At 39.8% G+C, this 16170-nt stretch overlaps 1 protein-coding gene across 4 annotated transcripts in view; it reads right to left on the bottom strand.

Moving 5' to 3' along the window:
* The window catches only part of LOC132824449 (receptor-type tyrosine-protein phosphatase delta-like), a 588252-nt gene that overhangs the window by 110672 nt on the left and 461410 nt on the right, over window positions 1-16170 (bottom strand). For 2 of the 4 annotated variants that reach the window (XM_060838969.1, XM_060838977.1), the window contains exons 19-22: window positions 12552-12712; window positions 5586-5698; window positions 1393-1434; window positions 801-898 (exon numbers count right to left, since the gene is read on the bottom strand). In XM_060838969.1, the coding sequence (XP_060694952.1) occupies window positions 801-898; window positions 1393-1434; window positions 5586-5698; window positions 12552-12712 (414 nt within the window). The remainder of the gene's footprint in view (window positions 1-800; window positions 899-1392; window positions 1435-5585; window positions 5699-12551; window positions 12713-16170) is intronic. The other 2 variants (XM_060838986.1, XM_060838996.1) reach the window with 1 other exon arrangement.

The following is a 16170-nucleotide window of genomic DNA, read 5'->3' as shown; positions in this document are numbered from 1 at the left end:
AAGCTGTTTCTTTAAAATGTTTTGAAAACTTTGAGAAGGAGGTGGGTGTATTCTGTCTTTGCAGGATACTGACACCCAACCTGAGAAGATAGCACTGTCCCCATTTGTTCTAACTCATCAATAAATCAAGAAGAATTCCAGCCTCCTCCTTTAAAGTGGGATGACCCTCAACATCAATTGCCCTCTGATTTAATTCACTCTGGGATCCATATACATCTCCTTGTTGTTCTGGAATCTCCCACTATCCAGTTCTGGCATTGCCAGGATTGTTGGAGTTGTCAGCCCTGCAGATTTATTGGCAATTCCAGAAGATGGAGCATCATCCCATGATGAGAGGCGACAGTCACACTTCCAAACCATTGCACAATATTGTGGCAGAGTGCAGCTTTTCTTTGCTGACTGGTCTCTGACTATGTTCAACCCACATTACACATGTGCATTGTCAATAATTTATGAGGATAAATGTTGAAAGCAAGTTTTTTCCCTATTTAAGATTATCCATACTTCACCTTTTACATCAGTTTTCTACAAACATGCTTTGTACATGGCTCCCTGAAAGACTATTTTGCGGATACAGTAGATGTGGTGAAAGCTCTAATTTAACTGTTAAAAGTAATTTCACTTCTGTAACTGGCATCTTGATTATTAGGAGTAAAAATCAATCAGTGACATTTTAATAATTAAGCAACTGCATCTTCAAAAAGTAAAACAAGGCATCTTTTTTTGGGTCCAGCTCTCTTCTGTAACATTTTAAAGCAAACATAAAAATATAGCATGTGGTGATGACAGAAAATGTTTACCTCATACTCCTGGGAGAACTTCAAGTTGTCATTAGCTTTCAGCCGCTCAATGTGATCCGCAAGCTCAGAGATAGGAATTGGTGGATGATTGGCCATGCCTGACAAATTAGACAAGAATATAACACATTATGAGAGCAATGTTTAATGACACAGTGGTACAACACAAATCTGTAAAGCAATTTGTTAGAAGAGCTTGACATGTAAACTAGTAACCATGTTTGATGTGGAGAGAATTTTTTTAAAAAAGCAGGCAGTTTGATTACTCAAAGCAGGGCATGCTCAGAAGAGAAGGGGCTCTCAAGGCAATTAGCAGTCACCGCTCATGCTCTAGAAGCTCACATTCCCAAAATGTTGCCGAGGTTAGCTGGGCAGAGAAGATGGAAGGTTAGCCCTGGCACTGACTGCTGCTTTGAGTAATGACAGCGTTGCCACACTTCAAACTTATCTCCCTGCAATGTACAAAGAGCTATCTGCATCAAGTTAAAATGAGAACTGTGGGATGTGAACTACACAAACAAGCAGCCAGAAGCCTGAAACGAGAGAACAGTATTCAGAAGGAAGAAGTAGTGAATTAACATCAGGGAAAACTAACTTGTCGAATGGAGGTTACCATGGTAACTGGAGACACCTGAACCTGTAAAGAAAATGGGGGGGGGGAGTATATAAATAAAGTTTCCACTCTTCCACCAGAGAAAAATGAGATGGAAAATTTCACATAAAATACAGGGTGCTGTCTAAAAATGTGTTTTTGTTTGCCACAAAAATGATATTGATCAAATCATTTCATTGCAAATGTTTTAAAAATGGGAAAAACATGAATTTACTTCCACCGATGTTTGGTGATAAAAATTGTTCACACAGCAGACACACACATTCACTTGAGTTATATGAAAGACTGACTGCAAGTACTAGGGATATACAGCAATTACAGAACACACAAAGACTGCAACATAATACAAACTTCAAACATATTTCTACTGGTCACAGATTGCAGGGGTTGAGGGCTGGGGACGAAGAAGACAAAGATTACCATTTGATTTATTTTGCTCAGTGTGACAGGGATAAGACACTCTTGTCAAATATGATAGTCCTAGGGTCAAACACTTCTGGCCCAAAGCAAATCCCATGATCGTTTCGACAACCTGCTGCGAGTGTAAACATCCTTTTGAGAGAAGCAAGATTCAGGAGCTTGCCACAGAGCCTGACATCTTTCCTTAGGATTGTAAACATTCATGAACAAATCTCTCTACTGCCCTTCAGTCATCTCTAGGCCATGTTAACTTGTTTGAGCACCTATCTCGAGAAGGGTAGAAAGCATTTCACTGGCTTTGTGATGTTGAGCAGCTGGCAAGGAACAATGAAAGTGACTAATGGAACATGGAAAACTGCACACAGGCACCATGTAAGTGTGTACGTTCATGGAAAGCGAAAATAAAGTACTGCAGAACTCAAAAAGAAAATCACAATGATATTATAACTTTATCTGGTGCTCAAATATTGAAAACAAACATAAGAGACTTAGACATTTTGGAGTACCCATGTGATAGTGTTGGTGTTATCTAATTTCTGACTAGCTATGTAGCTAGAAAGGGAGAATGTAGAGCCAAAATGGGATTGACAGCAGGACTGAGTTATTGGCCAAGGCTGTAAAGGGTTAGTAATCCCTACGTAGGTCACAGATACAATTTCATAAAGTGCTCAACATCTTCAGTGATACCAGTTACAGAAAACAATGATGTGTGCTTTTCTAAGAGAATTAGGTCTTGAGGCAAAGATTAGATTCTGCTCCTCTTTTTCTCCACATAAAGACACTTCTCTCTCAGCTCAGATCATTTTAACTACACATCCATGATAGAAACTTAATGAAATATGTCATCAAATTGCAGCAGGTTGCCCTTCTGAGTTGTAGACCAGTTGTTTTGGGAAACAGAACGCAGTTATTCAGAAAAATAAGTTTTCCAAAGCAAGTTAAAAGTCAATATTTATATTTTAGTGCTTCTAGTGAAGAAACAAAAAGGATCCTCAATTCTTGTTAAGTTGGAAACCTGAGGTCTTGGGGATGGGGTTGCTGTCATTTGATACAAGCTAGTTAGTAGTTAGTTTGTTGAGCCTGATACTCGCCATGCATCAGAGAAAAAAAAATCAGGGATCACAGAGCAAAATGCCACACTTGCAAAAGTGTACAATTACTCCTTGAGTAATTGTTTTTTTCTGAAAGACATTTGCAATTTTAATTTACATGGTGTTAAAAGGCAAAATTTCCTTGGGGAAGGAAGTGTTAGGTTTTTTGATGACATCAGAATAATAAATACTAATAAAGCAAACAAGGAACTTCCAACTCGTCAGCATTAAGCAGCTGAGGTGTAGAACACAAGATACAGAGTACAGTTATGTCTGTGTGTATTTAGAGTTGGTCTTGAAATTACATTATAAAAAGATTAGACTAAGAATGCTTACTACATTTGTAATAAATTCCTTTCAAGTATTTTGTTGCAGGTATTAGCCCATGTAAAATAAATGGGTTAATATCTCTTTTGAAAACAGCAGAAGAACTTTACATAACCATGTTGAGCGTCTGTATGCTAATTTTTGCATATCCCAATTTCAAGGTTGAGAGCTGAAATTTTTCTGTCAGCATTGTTTTTAGGCTGGAAGTACCAATGGGGATAATACTAGCAATAGAATAAGACTGATTGGAAAATGTAGGCAGTGCGTCTTAATGCCAGTCTCAGAAAGCATTCGACTGGTAACACACCAGAGGAACTGAGGCATTTTCTTCTCACAGCAGATACCTTTCATTACCAATTAACATTGCCTTAATTTATTTTGCTTTTTTCATTGGATGTATGTGTTGCTGACAAGGTCTGCACTTGCTGCCGATCTCTGACTGCCGTTGAACTGAGTGACCTGCTGAGACATTATAGAAAGCTGTTTAGAGTCAACCACACTACAGGGCGTCTGGAGTCATATGTATGTCAGACCAAGTATAGATGGCAGATTTTCTTCCCTGAAGGACAGTAGTGAAATGCATCTTCTTTTTTTCAGAATTAAAGGCAAGTTTCATGGTCACCATTACTAACATTGGCCTTCTACTACATTAATTTCAAATTCTATGCGTTAATTTCAAATTCTAAAGTACACTAGAATTTAATTTGAACCAATGTCCCTTAGGTCTGCATAGTCCAGTTGCATTGCCAATGTCTCCAACTTGCACCTAGTAAAGGATGTTAAAGATGTAAGTTGGAGACTGGGGGAGGGTCATAATGGAGATGTCTGTTAACAGGGACAGACATTTAAAGTCATTGGCAGAAGGACTAGAGAGGATGTGAAGAAAATGCTTTCACCCTTAGGCAGGTGGAATCTGGAATTTGCTGCCTTGTTTAGTGGTTGGGGAGGAAACAGTCAACTCATTTTTAAGGAACAGTGAACTGCCCTTGAAACCTGTAACCTGCAAGGTCACAGGTCAGGTGCTGAAAAATGAGATTAGAATTTCAGTCAGCCCAGATACCATGAGCTGAATGGCCTCTTTCTGTGCTACAAAATTTCTCCAGTAATTGTAATTTAAAGTAGCCATATAGGTAGAATCAGAATCTGTTAATTTTTTAAAAATGTCTACTTGGTTTACTCACATTTAGCAAATGACTCAATTGTTGATTGTGGTATCTATTGAGTATTTCTGATCTATATATGTTGGGAACGATCAACACCACACTGTGAACTGTTTTTGTCTTTTAATTATTAGTTTCAGGGAGCACTGCATTGAACAGCAAAGTGAGATCAATGCTGAGTTAGTCTCCTTATCTAAACCCATTCAGTAGACTGGTGACAAGATCTGCCTCTAAACAAGAGTTGGGTTGTTATTATCTGTTACCTTTTCATCCCATTCAGTCACACTTTAGCTGGGTTTAATTCCACTTTCAGGTGGAATAATTAACTCTTTCATGTGGGAAATTTGTGGAATACATCACTCGACCAGGTTGTCTTATGACACTGTGGTGGTGTCCCTATCTCTGAAGCAGGAGATTCGGGTTCACATTCCACCTGGTCCAGAGGTTTGAACAGGCTAACTAGAACATCTTTGAACAGGCTAACTAGAAAATATGTGCGTCACGGGATCAGTACATAGGACCCGAGGCAACAGCATTCCAGACTTAAGGTGGCCTGTTTCTCCAAGACAAGATATCAACTGGGTGAACTCTTACTCTGCCTGGGCATTCTACACAGTGCCCTAGTTACAAGTTTCTGAAACTCACTGTACTCTTACTTATTCTTGGATGTGAGTCTCTTGCAGTACTCCCATCCAAACCAGATTGCAGCAAGATGTGTTATTAATTCACGTTTGTCCTGTTTTACTTTATTTCTCCTCTTTGTGTCTCTTTGCAGCTTAGTACAGTGTGGGTGGGTAGTAACTTGAGAGAAGAAAACTATACTTTTGGAGAGAAGAATATACCACATTTCAAAAACCACTACCAGCGTATAAACCAAGCAAAAGTATAATGACTGGTCAAGAGGTTAAACAGTCCTAATCAGTTAACAAAGTCTACTCGTTGTTACAGCAATCCTGAATCTGGGATAGTGATAATGCAGAAAGGCAATCTTTCATCCACTTTCCTTTCTTTTTTAGTTTCTTTAAGCTAAAAGCTCCTAGCTGACATACATCAAACTTAATGCAAGTCTTTTGAACATGGCACATTTCTCTCTCACACACCCAAACAAAAAGAGCAAATTAAAATATAGTCCAACACAAACCTGGGAAGCTTGGACTTAAACCTTTCCACCTCTCACCTGGAGTCTGAAAATTGAGACGTCTTAGTTCCACTGGGTCTGTGGGATGATGGGAAGGTAATTCTTTGCTGTTAGGAATGCTGCTTTTTCGCGAATCAGATTCTGTCCTTTTCCTATAAGGAGGATGTTGACTGATGTTAACAATCATAGAAAGAGACTGAACACCATGCAGTTAAATGAATGAAAGAAGCAGATTTAGTCACAACCAGCTTGTGACAGAAATGATGAAAATCAACCTGTTAAAGACTTGCTGGACTAATAGTGGCTGCAGCAATATTAGATAAACTTATTCTCAACTCTTGTGGTTTGCTCCAAGGGGAACACCCACTTTCAAATGTCAAGCTTTTCGCCCTTCCATTTTCTCACTCTCCATCAAATGAAGAGCTTGCAGGCGTTTACATTACATACACAGGTACCATTTAAATTCAATTACACTCTTCAACCACAGTCTAATGACAACCTCTTTCGATCCCACTGGCATATTTGCTGGAGCAGTAACTATAAATACCTTACAAAATCAAAAAATGAGTTTAACCCACTTTTTTTAAAATTACAATATGTGGTTTTAAAAAAAATGGACAACTCCCTCAAATACACAATCATATTTTTCCCAGACTTTATAGCAGTCTCTGTTAGATTATAAAAAACTGCCAGAGAAAGCAGTTAAAAAAATGCATACTGTACAGAATGATAAATGAGAGAAGCTAAAAAGTGTTCTGGATGGCAAGTCACATTACAATACTGCAGCTCCATAACTGCCAGGTCACATGGCCTTTCATTGCTGTCAGGAATTATTAGTTACGGGAACGATGGATAGAAACAATGCGTAATGGGGTCAGAGGAGAAAGCAGGAGATCAGCAGTTAATGATGTACAGTTAAAAGTAGGCAAGATGGGCTGAATGATTGTAATACTGTGGGTGATTTTGTGTCCATTGTATGCAATGTGTATGTGTGCAGGTAAATGTGTGTTCAAACTGTTCTCAGTGCTGAATTTAAGTGTTGCTTTCCTCATTCTTCAACACTCCCCCAACCTTCCTTTCCGCCACCTTTGCTTACCTGTCCGGTTTGCTGTCCCATTGTATTGCAACAGGAGAAAAAAAAAGAAAGGTTGGTATGTTAGCTTCCTACTCAGACAGCAATAGCCATGGCAACATACTTGCTTCACTGCAGATGTCTCACTGGCAGGAAACATATTACTTAACATGCAAATTAGGAACTGACAGTTCATCAGTGCAGTTAATGCTTTCTAATAGCAGTATAATGAAGGACTAAAGGTCAGGCCAAGAAAACAGTAACACGCGTGCCTCAACAGAAATATATTTCAATTCTAATGTCACATTCACTTATGGCCAGCGTATACTGAAATGCCATACTTAATTATCTTTCTGGTGAAGGTGGTGATCGCACAATTTGCAATTGTTAAACATTCACCAGTCATCAAAGAACAAAGAACAGTACAGCACAGAAATGGGTCCTTCGGCCCGTGAAGACTGCATAGATGCATGATACCTTTCTAAACTCAAACGCTTTTGCCTAAACACAGTCCGTTTCCCCATATTCATATATTTGTCAGGATGTTTCTTAAATGTTAGTATTGTAGCTGCCACCACGAGCATCTCTGCCAGTAAATTCCAGGCATTTAACCAGTCAAAAAAACTTGCCTCTCACATCTCCTTTAAACTTAACCCCTTTTTTCCTTAAAGCAATGTCGCCTAGTAATTGACATTTCTACCCTGGACAAAGACTCTGACTATCTATTCTCTCCATGCTTCCCATAATTTTGTCTACTTCAATCAGGTTGCACCTAATTTTCGAAGTTTATCTGAAAGCAAGCCAAGTTTGTCCAATTTCTCCACATAGCCAACACCCTCCAAATCCAGGCAACATTCTGCTAAGCCGTACCTGTACCCTCTCCAAAACCTCCACGTCCTTCTTATAGTGTAGAGACCAGAACTGTATACAATATTTCAAATGTAGCCTAATTAAAGTTCTATACAGCTGCAACATGACTTGCCAATTTTCATTCTCTCTGCCCCAACTGATGAAGGCAATCATGCTGTATGCCTCCTTGACCAACTTATCCAATTATGTTTGCACTTTAACTGTGGACTTTTACATCTAGACCACGCTCTATGCTGTTGCTATTTAGGGTTTTGCCATTTACTATACACTAATGTCCTGCATTAGATCTTCCAAAATGCATCACCTCGCATTTTCCCAAATTAACTACACCTACCATTTCTTCGCTCAAGTCTCCAGTCTATCAATATCCTGCTGCATCATTTGGCAATCATCCTCACTATCTACAATTCCCTCAATTTTTGTCCTGTCCACAAACTTACTAATCCGGCCATCTACGTTCGCCTCTAAATAATTTGTATATATTACAAACAACAGGAATCCCAGCACTGATCCCTGCAGAACACCCCCGGTCACAAGTCTTCAGTCTGAAAAACATTCTTCCACCGCTAAAATCTGGATTCTCTAACTAGGTCAGCTCTGTATCCATCTTGCTAGCTCACTGTGGATCTCATGTGACTTCACCTTTAGTACCAGACTGTTATGAGGACCCATGTCAAAGGCCTTGCAAAAATCCATGCAGACAACATCCACCATCCTGCCCTCATTGATTATCCTTGTCACTTCCTCAAAAAACGCTAGCAAGTTTTTGTGACACAATCATCCCTCACACAGGTATGCTGCCTATGGGTAATAAGTCCATTTTTTTCAAATGTGAGTAAATCCTATCCCTAAGAATTTTCTCCAATAATTTCTCTACCACTGATGTAAGGCTCCTGGACCTGTCATTTCCCAGATTACCTCTGTTGCCCTTCTTAAATAAAGGAGCAACTTTGGATAATCTCCAGTCCTCTGGTGAGCTCACCTGTGATGAAAAGAGATCCAAAGATTTCATACATGGCCCCAGCCATTTCCTCACTTTTCTCCCTCAGGACTCTGAGATCAATCCCATCAGGTCCTGGAGATGTGTCTACCTTAATGGTCTTTAAAACACCCAACACCTACTCTTTTTTACTTGACATGTCTCAGAGTATCAACTCATCAGACTCACCATACACCATGGTATTCTCCTCTAAGAATACTAGCACAAAGCACTCATTAAGAATCTCAACCATTTCTTCTGGCGCCATGTATAAATTCCTCTTTTGTCATTCATTGGGCCTATCCTTTTCGTAGCTACCCTCTTCTTTCCTTATATGCGTTCCAAATGCCTTGGGATTTTTCTTAATCCTGTTTGCCGAAGACATTTCATGCCCTTTATAGCCCTCCTAATTCCTTGTTTGAGTTATTTCCTGCTATCTTTTTATTCTACGAGGTCTCTATGTGTCTGTCTTCAGTTTCCAAAACCTTATGTGTGCTTCCTTTCTTCTTTTTGACTAAGCTTGCTACATCTCTTGTCATCCAAGTTTCCTGAATCTTGATAGCCTTATTCTTCCATTTTTACATGCTGGTCCTGAACTCCAATCAATTGGTCTTTTAAAGATTCTCACATGCTAGATATGGATTTCCCCTCAAACAACCTCCCTGAATCTATATTCCCCAGTTCCTGCCTAATATTGTGGTAGTTAGACTTCCTCAATTTAGTCCTTACGCTCAAGATCTACTCTTATTGATAAATAAATTAAAATTTACAGAATAATGATCACCGTTCCTGAAGTACACCTTCTCATAAACTTTGCCTAACTGACCATGCTCATTCCCAATTTCAGGTCTAGAATAGCTTTCCCTAGTTTCAAAACATCATCCTGGACACACTCAAAGAATTCATCCGCATCCAAGACTAAGTGAAATCTGGTCAATTTAGGGGAAGTTAAAATCAGAACAGTATTGTTGTTTTCATATTTTTCCATAATCTGTTGACATAGCTATCACCCACTGGCTGTTGGGAGGCCTGTAGTATAACAACATCAAAGTGATTTCACCCTTCCTACTCCTGAGCTCTAACCATATGGCCTCAATGGATGAACCCTCCAAGGCGTCCTTCCTCAGGACAGCTGTGATATTCTCCCTCATCAGTAATGCAACTCTCCATCTCTGTTCCAACCTGAAACATCTTTACTTTGGAATATTAAGCTGCCAGTCTTGTCCCTCTCTCAAACACGTCTCAATAACAGCTACAATATTATTGTTATATTTCTTAATCCAAACTATAAATTAATCTGCTTTACCGGTCATACTCTTCACATTAAAACAAATAAGCTTCAGACACCAGTCCTGCCATGTTTAATAACCTCTTCTTGTTTGTTCATCCTTTTAGATTTACTGGCTTTAATCTCAGACTCTTACTCGATCATTTTACATACTAACTAAGTGCTCTGGTACCTGCCCCTGTCACACTAATTTATACCCACCTGAGTGACACTAACCAACTTCTTGCCAGGACACTGGTGTCTGTCTAGTTTAGGTGCAACCCATTCTTCTTGTACAGGTCCCACTTGCTCTGGAAGACATCCATTTGGTCCAGATATCTGAAGCCCTCCCTCCTACACCAGCTCTTTAGCAATGTATTTAACTGTATTACTTTCCTGCTTGCAGCTTCACTGGCACCTGGCACAGAAAGCAATGCCAAGATTACAACCTTTCAGGTTTTGCTATTAAATTTCCTACCTAACTCACTGATATCCTTTTGGAGGACTTCGTCTCTCTTTCTGCCTAGATTGTTGATGCCAATGTGGACCACAAGCTCTGGCTATTTACCAACCACCTTCAGATTATCCTGTGACGGCTCAGTCTTGGATGAAACTTGATATGTCAAACAAGACCATGCCTGGATTCACTGAATGTTTGCAGCACATAAAGGAACAACAGAGCCAATATTAGGATTAGCAGCAATCCAGAATCTGCAAAAGCAAAATCGTTCAATGCCAACCCATGCAAAGAAAAATGAGGATTGCAGAAGCTGTTCTTTGAGAAGGTGACCAAGGAAGTGGATGAGGGTAAAGCAGTAGATGTTGTGTATATGGATTTTAGTAAGGCGTTCGATAAGGTTCCCCATGGTAGGCTAATGCTAAAACTTCGGAGGTATGGCATTGAGGATACATTAGAGGTTTGGATTAGGAATTGGCTGGCTGGAAGGAGACAGAGGGTAGTAGTTGATGGATTATGTTCATCTTGGAGCGCAGTTACTAGCGGTGTACCACAAGGATCTGTTTTGGGACCATTGCTTTTTGTTATCTTTATAAATGATCTAGAGGAAGGACTTGAAAGCTGGGTAAGCAAGTTTGCGGATGACACAAAAGTCGGTGGAGTTGTGGATAGTGAGGAAGGAAGTGGTAGGTTACAGCGGGATATAGATAAGTTGCAGAGCTGGGCGGAAATGTGGCAAATGGAATTCAATGTAGCTAAGTGCGAAGTCGTTCACTTTGGTAGGAATAACAAGATGATGGATTACTGGGCTAATGGTAGGCTACTTGGTAGTGTGGATGAGCAGAGGGATCTTGGTGTCCATGTACACAGATCTCTGAAAGTTGCCACCCAGGTAAATAGTGCTGTGAGGAAGGCATATGGTGTACTGGGCTTTATTGGCAGAGGAATTGAGTTCCGGAGTCCTGAGGTCATGTTGCAGTTGTATAAGACTCTGGTGCGGCCTCATCTGGAGTATTGTGTGCAGTTTTGGTCGCCATACTATAGGAAGGATGTGGAAGCTTTAGAACGAGTGCAGAGGAGGTTTACCAGGATGTTGCCTGGAATGGTAGGAAAATCTTATGAGGAAAGGCTGAGGCACTTGGGGCTGTTCTCATTGGAGAAGAGAAGGTTTAGGGGAGATCTGATAGAAGTGTATAAGATGATTAGGGGTTTAGATAGGGTAGATACTAAGAACCTTTTACCGCTAATGGAGTCAGGTGTTACTAGGGGACATAGCTTTAAATTAAGGGGTGGTAGGTATAGGACAGATGTTAGGGGTAGATTCTTCACACAGCGGGTTGTGAGTTCATGGAATGCCCTGCCCGTATCAGTGGTGAACTCTCCTTCTTTATGGTCATTTAAGCGGGCATTGGATAGGCATTTGGAAGTTATTGGGCTAGTATAGGTTAGGTAGGATTCGGTCGGCGCAACATCGAGGGCCGAAGGGCCTGTACTGCGCTGTATCTTTCTATGTTCTATGTTCTAAGCTGGAGGTGGAAACATCAAGGAGCTTTTTTATTGCGGACTCCAAGCTCACATGTGTCCATCAGGGAAAAGGAAGGTAATTCACTTGACAACTGTGGGATCATGTAGATTATTCTCCAAGTAATGGGTCAGCTCAGGGTCAGGTACAGCAATTTGACAGCAAAACTGTCCATTTGCTGCTTTTGGCATCCAGTTGACTGAAGCAACATGAATCTGCTCGAGAGTTTCCTCATTTGATACTTCACATTAATTTACACATTAGGTAGATTAAATACTTCAGTCAGATGGATAGAACCTGTAGTGCCCCTATGATTAGCGACAGCAGCATTGGTAAAATGGAAACTCTTTGTCTTGGTTGTGACATTTGTTTTCACTGTATGTTTTTACTAGATTCCTGAATAACAAAGTAGTGTCTGAAAATCTCGCACAACTATTTGAACTTCATTGTTATTTATTTATTAATTTTAGTGACCTCTTGGTCACTAATGCATGAATACATTACGATAGTCTGTAGATCTTCAATGAGATTGTGAGAAACTAATTATTATTTCTTGGCTAATTTCACTCTTTAAGAGAGATTGTAGCAAGAATTCTTCAGAAAGTCTCTCCTGGTTCCAGCTATGTGTGATCTCAAATTACCTGACATTAATAATGGAGGTATGTAATAACATTCCTGAACTGTTTGATGAGAAAATATAAACTACAGTTCAGTGTACTGGCAGGGTGGCAGCCTTGGTCACACTCTTAGTACATGACTCTTCACAAAGTGGTCCATCCCTGATATCAATGCATTGATGACCATAATTTTTGCACTAAATCAGTATTCATTTTCTTACCTCTTGTACAGGAGGATAGCGATGACAATGCAGATGATGAACACAACAGCTAAGACAGGGCCAACTACCCATATCAATCCTTCTTCTTCATCTTTAATGGGTTGTGGATCAAGGTCCGCTGACAGTACAGGGTCAGAGTACGGACTTGTTGCGTACATCATCTGGAACATGAGTGAGAATATCATGGAAGATTAGTAGGAATGAGTGGAACTGCTTAATCAGAACTAGAAGGAACAACTGGAACTGTTTCTTTTTGGTTAGTACAAGAGGAATTAAGGATTTGCATAACACATTTGGACTGGAAAATCAGCAGAGAGTTGTTACAATGTGGCATGAGAAAGTGACCATATTGGATTTCCCAAACACAGTGTACTTAGGAGTTAGGGACAACTGTATCATATAGGTATCCATGAATAAGTGATCTTTGTTGTGCTGTGGAGGGAATGTACATATTTCAGAAGATATCAATTCTGCCAGAGGCAGGTTAGTATTGCTGAAAGCAATGGACAACTGTGTACATGAAACATCCCGTGTTGATAAGATATTAGGGCTATGCAATTAAAATGCAAAAGCTTGGATTCTCTGTCACAGTGATGACTCGTGATACACAACTTGGATTTAAGGTACAAAGTTCTCCATGGAGCAAATTGTTTATCCCACATTTATAAAATTAAGTACATCAGAATCAGAAAGTTGTTGGTGATTATGTTCTTCAGATTAGTTTAGAGCACAACAGCAGAAAAGTACTCATTACCAAGCTGTCAAGTCCAGACAATTGTATATAGTGAATGCAAGCAGTCATTTCAAGGTCTTCAAATTGTCATTAGAGGCCACCTCCACTTGTTCAAGTGAATTCTCCCTTATCCTGCTGTGCCATAGAAGCCACAAGATGTATCGAACAGCCTGGATCATTAACTGCCACTGAATAACATGTTTCCTTAATGTGTAGTTACTACACGCGAACGCATTGTCAAGACAGCCCATTAAAGAAAACGTTTTCCATTTGAAATGACCATTCCACTGGGCTGACTTGGCTGTATTGGTTCCTCAAATATCAGCTGGTGTGTGATAACAAATTATACTCAAAGGCAATGCTTGTTGAAAACTTTTTGCAGTGTTTGATTCTTCGAGCATAGCTTTCATTCTGAATTCCTAAATCTTACTCTTTAGAACCAAACCTTGTTGTTCATATTAGTGAATGGTGGAAATACTATCCAAAGATTATGGATCAATCATTAATATAAGCTACATGCAGGCTTTACTGCTGATAAAGGAATTATTTTAGAAAACTGCTTCAAAGGGAGTGATCAAAGCTCATAAAGAACCATGGATTAAAAATGTTTTGATAGCTTCAGAATAAGATACAATTTATATGGTGGAATTGCCTCAGAAATGAATATGTACCAGGTACTCTTTTTAATTGATGAGATCAGATGTTCACTCAACGCAGTACTGTCAGAACTACATGGCAGGCAGAGGCAGCAGCAATACTGCGGATATGGGCTCAGTCACTTTAGTTCAAGGCTTTTGACGGCATCACACTAGCATATCAGCCCCAGCCTTTGTAATGACAATCATATTACAAGTCAACAAAATACTTCTACAAGTACTTTGCAACAAGCACTGTATATACTTTACAAGAATCGTGCAGCATTGTAGATAATGAATACACAGGTAGCCTTTAAGGGCACAGAAACTTACAATGGCTATTACGTCATATTTGCTCTGGGTCAAAAACTCTTACCCATTTGAGATCCTTACAGACTAATACAAACAAAGATGAATAGCAGGCCATTCAGCCCTTCAAACTTACTCCACCATTCAATAAGGGCATGGCTAATTTGATTTTGACCTTAACTCCTCATTCCAGCATATCCCTGATAATCTTTCATCCCCTTGTTATAAGGAACTAAATGATAATGACAAATGACAGTTATAGGAATGAGAAAATCCAGTTATAATGTCTTCCCCTGATAAATAGGGAGCTACTGCAGTCAAAGTTTTTTGGGAGTGATTTATTACTCTGAGTCGATGTACTGACCTGCTGAAATATAAAAGTTAATGGGATTTAACGAGGGTTATTTATTTGGGAGATGTGGCTGCCGCTGGCATGGCTGGCATTTATTGACCATGCCCAATTACCCTCTTGGAAGTGGTGTTGTGCAGCCTTCTAGAGCTGCTGCAGTCCTTGCAGTATAGGCACACCCAGATTGATATTTGGAAGGAGTCTCAGGAATATGACTGAGAAGGAAGAGTGATATATTTTCAAATCAGGACGGACTGTGACTTGGAGGGGATCTTGCAGAATGTGGTTGTGCCAGATGCCCTTGTCCTTCTTGGCAGGAAATGATTATGATACCCAGAAGGTCGTGTATAGGCAACTGGCCTCTGTGTAGTTTTGTCTTGCCCATGGTTATTGATTGTTTCTCGCAGTAATTCCATATGACTGAGTTGCTTACCTGCATTGCAGTCTGCAACAATCACACACAAGCCAGAAGGGATAAGAATCAGAAATTTCCTTTGCTAAAGGGCATTAGTGACCCAGTTGAGACTTATTGCAACAACCAAATACTTTTTTGATTACCATTACCAAGCTAGGGCTTTGTTCTAGATTGCTTCATGAACTGAAATGGAAGTAAAACAAGTTTCCAGATCTTTCACCTCAGTCTCTCGATAACCCATTCATTAACATAGCTATTGATGTTGGGAAACCTAGATCACTTCTGCTGATTATTAAGACAGGACCTTCCAATAGTACCAAATTTTATGCTTGTGAGTATAATGGAAATCCTTGATTGGTGTTGTGAAAGACCAGTCTGTAGACAGCACTAGTATTGGTGATAGTTAAGTGGCCAAGTACCAATTTTGAGTTGATTTATAACAGGTATTGGTGAAGGTTGTGAGATACCAATGGGTGTGATATCTTCTTCCTGAGGCTTGAACAATGTGATTGTCACCTGATCAGCCTTGATTCTGAGTAGATCTTAAGACGAAAGGAAGGTTCACTCAGCTGCATCCCAAGATCTTCTTGCTACTCGATAAATCAAGTTTGGATCTTGATGTGGTCAAGGTTTGTAACATAATGCTCAAATAGATTACACCTGATGATGCATTAAACATGGGACAGATATTATGTGTGAAAACACGTGGAGTGATACAAAAGGGAAGAAAGGCAAGCTTTTTGCACAAATTTTGAAGGCACTGATGGAACAGTCAACAGTTGTGCACTTAAGTCTGATGAGGTTGGGTCAATTCTAAGTTGGTTTAGACTATATCTTCCTTCAGAATGCAACATTTAAACAATTTACAAACCTATTTCCATTCTAAATCCTAATGTTGTACATTATCATAGAATTGGAAACAGGCCATTTGGCCTAACAAGAGCACACTTGACCTTCTGAAGAGTAACTCACCCAGACCCATTTCCCCTGCTCTATTACTCTACATTTACCCCTGACTAATGCCCTAACCAACACATCCCTTTAACACTATGGACAGTTTAGCATGGTCCATTCACCTAACCTGCACGCTTGGACTGTGGGAGGAAACCCATGCAGACATGGAGAGAATGTGCAAACATCACACAGACAGTCACCTGAGGCTGGAATTGAACCTGGGT

This window comes from Hemiscyllium ocellatum, chromosome 2, assembly GCF_020745735.1.
Source record: "Hemiscyllium ocellatum isolate sHemOce1 chromosome 2, sHemOce1.pat.X.cur, whole genome shotgun sequence".
NCBI classification, from domain to species: Eukaryota; Metazoa; Chordata; class Chondrichthyes; order Orectolobiformes; family Hemiscylliidae; genus Hemiscyllium; species Hemiscyllium ocellatum.
This window is presented reverse-complemented; position numbering and strand designations above follow the sequence as displayed.